Source organism: Eurytemora carolleeae, unplaced genomic scaffold (genome assembly GCF_000591075.1).
Source record: "Eurytemora carolleeae unplaced genomic scaffold, Eaff_2.0 scaffold155, whole genome shotgun sequence".
In the NCBI taxonomy this organism is placed as follows: domain Eukaryota; kingdom Metazoa; phylum Arthropoda; class Copepoda; order Calanoida; family Temoridae; genus Eurytemora; species Eurytemora carolleeae.
Genome location: NW_019396666.1, coordinates 75,486 through 84,576, shown reverse-complemented (window position 1 = coordinate 84,576; position 9,091 = coordinate 75,486). Strand labels below are relative to the sequence as shown.

The window sequence follows — 9,091 nt, the reverse complement described above, 5'->3', positions numbered from 1 at the left end:
GTTGAGATGGGTGTTCACCTCCAAGACACTCAAAAACTTTGCCTCAGGTTAAATTTCCCTCCCCTTAACTGTGCATGGTTCAATACTTGAGTATCTTTAACTTTACAGGCTTAAAACCGCAGCTATAGTCAATTAAGCAATTAAGAACATTATCAAGGAGTTACACTTAGCAGCCGTTAACTTAACGAAGTCAATTAATCTCAAGAATTTTACCAAATTTTGCCGCTAACATTTACAAAAATGGTGCTGAATCACAAACTGAAAATGTTCGTTGTTCCTTCACTTTTTTTAAGTCAAGGGAAACCATTATTATTATTAAAGTTTATTTCGCACACAAAAACAAAACAACAAATGAAATCAAAAAGATACATTATTTAAACGAGGCCCTCATGTAAATATAAAATATCACTTGTTAGCCAATATATAAAAACTAATTAGCTCGTTAAATTCATTCACAATATCAACTGAGCAGGAAAATATAGAATAAGATACCTGTAATCCCGACTGCTTAATACGAATATCCAATGTGGACACTTTAAATTTATGCTTACTCGAACCTTTTTTGGATAAAATAAAGTATAGAAAAATAAAAAACCGGTTTTTCAAAATTAGAGAGTCTCTCCTGTTTCTGTATATTAAACTTAAATGCGGGCAAAATTTCAAATTTCCCGGCTTCTGATGCGCGACTCTGATTGGTTGAATTTTATACACTTTTCATGATATAAGTACATTATTAGGTTAGTCTCAAGATTTAGACAAAGAGAGGATCAAGAATTAATCTCGATATCCACCAATATAAAGTTTCCAGCTCTGGTATCTTTGAAAACGTCAAATTTAACAAATTGCAATTGAATAAGTATAATAAAGTAAATATAGTATAAATAATAAGTATATAAATAATAAATTATAATAATAAATAAAACGAATATCTTATTTTTGACGTTCCATCTTTCAAGCATCTAAAAATAGGCTAATTTTAAAACATGATATGTCCTACCAACCTAAAAAATTTATGTTTGAAAAACGAATTTTATCTAATAAATGTTTAAACATACACTTGTAAATCGGGCATGGAGGGGCATTTGAATGTTCAACGAAAGTCCCATTAATAATTTTGTTCAAAAGTACAAATCATTTGTTATCTTGTTAAAAACATTGCAGGATACCTTGATTCCAGAAAATTATATCATAGTCATTTCTAAAACAACTTGGTTAACCAGATTTTAGAATGCATAAAAAAATTATATAGTTAACAGTGTCAGTTGTATACATTTAATATTGGCCGGTCCCATATAGTTAACAGTGTCCAGTTGTATGCATTTAATATTGTCCGGTCGCATATAGTTAACAGTGTCAGTTTTATATAGTTAATATTGTCCGGTCGCATATAGTTGACTGTGTCAGTTGTATACATTTAATATTGTTCGGTCACATAAAGTTAACAGTGTCAGTTGTATATAGTTAATATTGTCCGGTCGCATATAGTTAACAGTGTCAATTGTATATAGTTAATATTGTCCGGTCGTATAAAGTTAACAGTGTCTAATTCTATATAGTTAACATCGTCCGGTCGTATAGTTAACAGTGGCAGTTGTATATAGTTAATATTGTTTGTTCGTATATATTTAACAGTGTCATTTGTATAGTTAATATATTCTGGTCGTATATAGTTAACATTGTCCGGTCGTATATAGTTACTAGTGTCCAGTTGTATATAGTTAATATTGTCCGGTCGCATAAAGTTAACAGTTTCAGTTGTATATAGTTAATATTGTCCGGTCGCATATAGTTAACAGTGGCAGTTGTATATAGTTAATATTGTCCGATTGTATATAGTTAACAGTGTCCAGTTGTATATAGTTAATATTGTCCGGTCGCATGTAGTTAACAGTGTCAGTTGTGTATAGTTCATATTGTCCGCTTGCATATAGTTAACAGTGTCAGTTGTATATGGTTAATATTGTCCGGTCGCATATAGTTTACAGTGGCAGTTGTATATAGTTAATATTGTCCGGTCGTATATAGTTAACAGTGTCCAGTTGTATATAGTTAATATTGTCCGGTCGCATATAGTTAACAGTGTCAGTTGTATATAGTTAATATTGTCTGGTCGAATAAAGTTAACAATGTCTAATTCTATATAGTTAACATTGTCTGGTCGTATATAGTTAACAGTGGCAGTTGTTTATAGTTAATATTGTCCGGTCGTATATAGTTAACAGTGTCCAGTTGTATATAGTTAATATTGTCCGGTCTTATATAGTTAACAGTGTCCAGTTGTATATAGTTAATATTTTCCGGTCGTATATAGTTAACAGTGTCCAGTTGTATATAGGTAATATTGTCCGGTCGTATTATAGTTAACAGTGTCCAATTCGATATAGTTAACAGTGTCCAGTCCAGTTGTATAAAGTTAACATTGTCCAGACGTCGTATATAGTTAACAGTGTCCAGTAGTATATAGTTAACAGTGTCCAGTAGTATATAGTTAACAGTGTCCAGTTGTATATAGTTAACAGTGTCCAGTCCAGTTGTTTATAGTTAACAGTGTCCAGACGTCGTATATAGTTAACAGTGTCCAGTAGTAGATAGTTAACAGTGTCCAATTGTTTATAGTTAATAGTGTCCAGTCTTATATAGTTAACAGTGTCCAGTTGTTTATAGTTAACAGTGTCCAGCTCGTATATAGTTAACAGTTCCCAGTCATTTATAGTCAACAGTGTCCAGTCGTATATAGTAACAGTGTCTAGTTGTTTATAGATAACAGTTTCCAGTCGTTTATAGTTAACAGTGTCCAGATGATATATAGTTAACAGTGTCCAGTCGTTTATTGTCAACAGTGTCCAGTCGTATATAGTTCACAGTGTCCAGTCGTATATAGTTAACAGTGCCCAGTTATTTTATAGTTAACAGTGTTCTATCGTTTATAGGTAACATTGTCCAGTTGTTTATAGTTAACAGTGCCCAGTCGTATATAGTTAACACCCATAAATATATATATAAATATACATATATGTTATGTACGTACATATATAAATATACATATATGTTATGTACGTACAACAGAACAGACTTTGTCTGACTAAAGATTATATAATGGTTTTTAAATACCCAAAATGTAAGCTTTTGCACGAACAAGTGAGGAGGGGGGGGGTTGAGGGCGGAAGACTGTACTATTTATATATAATCTATAAATTCTGCCCAATCATCCATAAATAGTTCCTGCTCCTACAAACTATCTGATAATTAGAACAGTAGGAATCCAGGGCTATACTGCAGCCTTATCATACAGATGGATTTACGATATATAAATATACAGTGGGTTTCAAAAACAAAGTCGTAGGTATGAGGCCTTGATTTAGCTTCAAGTTTATAATGATGTATCATTTTTCATATTTGGACATAAAACATGGGATTTAGAGGGGGGGTCAAATTGACCCCCCCCCAGCTGGTTTTCAAGTACCCCAGCAGGGATAGGGTTAAAGTAATCCAAATCACTCAAACTTAATTTTTTTTTTTTAACCAATGAGAAAGCTTTTACATTTAAAGTATTAGCTTTGGATAAGGCTAATCGTAAAATAAAATAAACCTTTCCTTTTTCATGTAAGTTTAAACAAAGCTTAAAAATGTTCAATATTTATTTTCTTATTATGAATACATTACAAGAACAGTACAATAGTGATTTTCAAAGAAACAATTGAACAAATTTAAGGTTTGATTGAAAGTGAGATGAGATAACAGTAGAGAAGCCTTGCAACCATATTAAAAGGAGCCCAGTAGAACAGGACATACTAAAATATGAAGATTTAATTAAATTATTATAGAAACCAATCCTAAAACACCCATACGTCCACTAATGTTCCTTCATTTGTTTGTCGTTTTTTGGCTTTTTTTTCTTTCAGGGTCAAAATTTTCCAAGTGTACATTAATTAAATGTGTTTGAAATTGTATCGGCTAAACATTTCATTTTCTTATAAAATGCCAAAATGTGACCCTTGTAGAAGTTAAATTCAAAAACTACCAAAAAATATTCAAAAAAACAATGCAAAAATGGATATCTTGTAAGAATTGTTTTGGATCGTTTTTCAATTTTTTTCAGAATTAAGATATTGCAAAGTGTAACATTTAAAGCATTGGTTACTCATACTAAACTCCCCACACCTCGCCTGTCTCTCTCTTTGATCTAGAGTCAACGCAGAATATAGAACCTGAAGATTGAACAGTGCACCCCAGATCTTTCTAGAATACTGACGTAGAGTTTAGTCTCCTGTTTGTAAAGACAGATTAGACAATTAACAGATAGCTAACAGTTTGATGGATCCTTAACATGCCTACTAGAGAACACAATAGGCCAACAGCCTCTTCCCCATCATTATCCACGAATTTATCCTCAGATTCCTCATCAAGAGATCCATCTCCTTCAGTTTCTGGGACTGGACCGATTGCTCTCCCATAAGGATACAGAGGAGAACTAGGAGATCCAAGATACACTCATTCTCATCAAGAGATTTGTATCCTTCCGTTTCTGGGACTGGGCCAATCACTCTTGTACCAATCTGTCTAAACTACCCATAAGAAGAGAACTAGGAGATCCAATATATACCCAGTCTCATCAAGAGATTCATCTCCTGTAGTTTCTAGAACTGGATCAAATGCTCTCATGCCAGCCGTCTAAACTACACACTAGGATATCCCAGATACAGAGAGGAACTAGATCTTCAAGATAAAGAGGAGAACTAGGCAAATCCTCAAGATTTATATCTGTAATTGTGATCGATTGAATAGCTTTAACCATTACAAAAGTTTAATACTAGTACATTTTAACATAATACAGTTCTTTAGAGTTTTGTTCAAATCTTTTAAAAACAATCCAGAACAAATGACAAGACTACCTGTACTCAAGAGAAGGGGTGTGAATAGTTTTTAAAAACAATCAAAAAATGATCCTTTTTTAATTTTTTCGTCTTTGTTTTTAAAAAGAAAAATCTTTTTTCAAAAAAGTGAACACAATCCATATTTTACACCAACATCAACATTTCATTCTCCCCCCCCCCCTTCCGTCATTCAATATTTTTACCCAAAAAAAAGTATTTTCTCTAATGCAGAAAAAAACATATACTTCTCTTGATAAATTAAATATCAAATTATTAAAATGATTTAAACTACTTTCAACGGTTTTTGAATTATAAGTCAAAACATGAATGAAAATATGACGACACAGACAGACATGTCTAAACTGTGCGTTGCTTTTAAAAAGTAGGATTTTAAAATTGAATGAAATACCTTGAAAATGCAAACTGGTGCTCCTTTTTCACAAGTATCATATGGACAAAAGAGTGAAGCTGTGTAGATTGGGAGATATATGAAGGTGAACAGTAACACCAGCATGTTTATCCGGAAACTATCTTTCAACCTGGACAACTTCAATCAAACATATTAGAACTGGGACCAAATTTAATGGAGTTGAGCTACATTGAAGAACTACCTACAGCCTGTTTAAATTTAAACCACTGATTAAGGAAAAACTTAAATTGGTGATTTAAATTTGAACCAGCAACGGTAGATGGTTAAAATTAGCTCCCTGAATGCATTTTTTTGCAATGGTAAAGCTTTCCACAGGGGTTTGGTCCATCACCATCACTGAATTTTAAAATATCAAATGCTGATTTTTTAAGTTTTAAATTTGTTTAGCAGTTTTGGCATTTATCAAATACAAAAAACAAATAGACAAATAGACAAGCTTTAGATATATAATACAGTAACAATTCTTTATATAGTCATTGCATCATAAAATAAAATTATGTTACCAGTTCTTGAGCTCTTCAGCAATCAAAACTAAAATATATCATGATGAAATATATGATGATCAAAGCATATAAATAATCTGAATTTGTCTCCATTTTCAGTTAAGAATTTCCCAAAGTTTCAGATCTTTCCGAAAAAGATTATCATAAAAAATATATGAAAATTCTGGTTTGGTTTCATTGAATTTGTAAATTAAGGTAGAGGCACTACCTGAATCTTGTTGTAAAGATCCATTGAGCCCAGAAAAGTTTCTCTCCTGTTGCCACATCTTAAAAATTAGTTGTTTGACATGTGTTTTATTTTAGTAAAATAAAGTACAAATACTGAAGATACCTGGGTATTTGGAACACTTCTAATATTCCTATTTCCAAAACCTTGATCTGCTTGCTGTGAAAAATATTGATGTTGCAGCCTCTCCTCAGCCTCAAAACCATCACCTGTCTTTGAATTGTTCTTTCTGTGCTGCTTGACAACCTCAAGAGAGTCACAAGAAGTCTTAGAAATATTTTTTCTCCAACTCTTGACAGTCTCAAGATCATAATTGTTAGTCTTTGTTATTTGCTTTATCTGTCTCTTGACAATCTGAAGATCACCAGTAGTAGTGTTTGACTTATTCTTTCTTTGCCTCTTGATAACCTCAAGATCGTCACAGCTAGTCTTTGTTATTTTCCTTCTTTGTCTCTTGATAACTTCAAGATCATCGCTGGTAGTTTTTGTTATTTTCCTTCTCTGCCTCTTGACAATCTGAAGATCACCAGTGGTAGTGTTTGACTTATTCTCTTGTTGCCTCTTGATAACCTCAAGATTGTCACAGCTAGTCTTTGGTATTTTCCTTCTTTGTCTCTTGATAACTTCAAGATCATCGCTTTTAGTTTTTGTTATTTTCCTTCTCTGCCTCTTGACAATCTGAAGATCACCAGTATTTTGACTTATTCTCTCTTTGCCTCTGGATAACTTCATGATCATTGCTGGTAGTTTTTGTTATTTTCTTTCTCTGTGTTTTAAAAACCCTCAGATCATGACTATCCATTAACATATGCAGTCTAGTCTGGTCTTCATTCTTGATGTTGTTTTCAATAGGAGCCTCTAACATATGCTGTCTCTGCTTCTTGAGAACCTCTAGTTCTTTATCCGGATTGTCTGCCAAATGGTGTTCCAAACTCAAATCATCAATATGATCTTCAAAACTGATATCAGACATGAACTGGATGTGCTTCTCAGCAGCCTTGAGCTCTTCTTCAGATATGTCAAAAGATTGATCCCTCTCACTGCCAGCAACATCAAAGTCTTCAACATTTATTATTGGAATCTGCTGTACCCTGTTTTTAGTAGCTTTTAATCCCTCTGTGGCAAGTTCTACCATCTTTTGCCCCTGCCTGCTCACAGCCCCAAGATCTTTTACTGAGTGTGGTGGCATCCGCATATCGTCCTTTCTAACTCTTTTTCCAGCTTCAAGATTCTCTGGTCTTGGTTGTCTGGAAAGCTTAATAGAAACTGGATGAACTTGCTGCATGCTTTTCTTTATTTTCAAGCTGATTCTAAATAGTTAAAATTTGCATTTAATTCTGGTAATATCTTCAAGAAAATACAATTACAACAACAAACCTGCAAGTCAGAAAGGATAATACTGCGGAAATAAATGAGATAACAAGGAAGGGATACACCATGCCGTACCTAGTCCATAAATATATATATAAAAAATATATTCCAGAGAATTATTGGCTGTTGGATTACTTCTGTGATTTATCATAATTATAATTTACAAGTCTTAAGTAGTTGTGTTGTTACACCTTTTTATCATCATTACCAACCCACGATTCTCACAACAGCGGGATCTAAGCTGTTTAACTGTTCCTTAAGACACATAAGCAGAAAAACATCCCCTGTGAAGAGTTTTCTATTTAAAGTGTAGCATTTTCATCTCGAGCAACGATTATTTTTTCAAAAATTTAGATTCTTTATTATGCACACAGGTTACCTTGTCCAGCTTTGCCAACACAATTGGTCAAGAGAGCCAAACAGGGAATGTAACCAGTTATTATAAATGTGTATGCAAACCTGAATACGGCAGTGGTAAAGTAGCACTCTGTGAATTGGTGAGGACAATGGAACTGTTCAGGAAATACTATGAGAACAAGGACTCCAATGAACAAGGGGAGAAGGCTGACTATTACACTGAACATTTAGTATTGACCTTATGGTCGAAAGTAGAACTAGTTCTTTGTTTGATCAGGCTTTTTAATCATGAGAGTTAATCCATTTAACCCATTTAGCAAAAATGATATTATTGAATGATATTATTTGTTATAATAGTATTGAATGCGATAATGAAAATAATTGAAAATGTATAAAACTGCCATACCATGTGATTATAGCTCTTTTTTCTGTCACAAAAGCGTGATGCAGTAAGGGGTACCTGAAACAAATGGCCTAAATTAGAAATGGGTGTGTTTGGTTTTTTTCATTTTGTTCAATCATTGTTTATGAATGGCTCATTAGGTTTGTTATTTTTTAAATTGTTCAAAAAATAATTGATTTCATTTGTTTTCAAAATTATCGTTCATTTTCTCTCTATTTTGTTTGTTTTGTCTCTGAACAATTGTATAGTAAATTGTTCAGAAAAATTGTTTGTTCAGAAAAAACGATTGCTTATTTAAAAGTTTTTTTTAAATTGTTAGTTTAGTAAAAATTTCAACATTTTTGTTAGTTCAAAAAACTATGCCCATTTTTACCCAAATATGGAAGATAATCACCAGCAAACAAACTAACTAAAGTTATTATTCATCTTTTTGATTTTAGTATTCTGTTACAGCTTGTTGCTTTATAAAATTCTCACTTCATAGCAGCAAACCGATCCACTTCAATGATTAGTATGTCTAGCTTAGCCTTCAAACTAGTCACGTAGCGGAGCATTATCACTGGACAAAACCTATGAAGAATATAGTTAAGCATGTAAAATGGTTAAACTAATCTTTACTTTTAATGGTACTCATCTGCTGTCTGGTGTAGGATAAACAAATATTGAAGTAGGAATTGTTGCCAAGCACAGAAGTGTTCCCAACAGGAAGTTTAGCTGGAAAGGGTGTTTTTTTTAAAAGTGAACGTATTTTTATTCAGATTTCAGTTATTATTATTGTTATAATTATTTGATCCTTAACATTTTCATATAATTATAAGTTATTGGATAATTTTGATCAAATAATTAACATTTTGAAGTAAGGAAGAAAGCAAGTTTTACTGAAAAAGAATCAGTTTAATTAAAGCATTTTTTACCCGCTTAAGATTT

The 9,091-nt window shown here is 32.6% G+C and overlaps 1 protein-coding gene across 1 annotated transcript; it reads right to left on the bottom strand.

Annotated features, from left to right (window-relative positions):
• Window positions 1-3,620: 3,620 nt before the first annotated feature.
• On the bottom strand, window positions 3,621-7,318 carry LOC111707105 (uncharacterized). Its single transcript, XM_023480104.1, has 6 exons — window positions 6,840-7,318; window positions 6,139-6,751; window positions 6,016-6,073; window positions 5,808-5,835; window positions 5,284-5,413; window positions 3,621-3,791 (listed from the first exon to the last, which is right to left on the bottom strand). Exons 1-6 carry the CDS (start codon window positions 7,316-7,318, stop codon window positions 3,708-3,710), a joined length of 1,392 nt encoding a protein of 463 aa, XP_023335872.1. The 3' UTR covers window positions 3,621-3,707.
• Window positions 7,319-9,091: the final 1,773 nt, after the last annotated feature.

Bases quoted from the DNA above. Each gene is read 5' to 3' on its own strand.
- LOC111707105 (XM_023480104.1), bottom strand. From the start codon at position 7,318: ATGCAGCAAGTTCATCCAGTTTCTATTAAGCTTTCCAGACAACCAAGA. The intron at 6,752-6,839 runs GTTAATGGATAG...GAAGTTATCCAG, and splicing joins GACCAGACTAGACTGCATAT to AGGCAAAGAGAGAATAAGTC. The intron at 5,836-6,015 runs GTAGTGCCTCTA...GATATATTTTAG, and splicing joins ATCTTTACAACAAGATTCAG to TTTTGATTGCTGAAGAGCTC.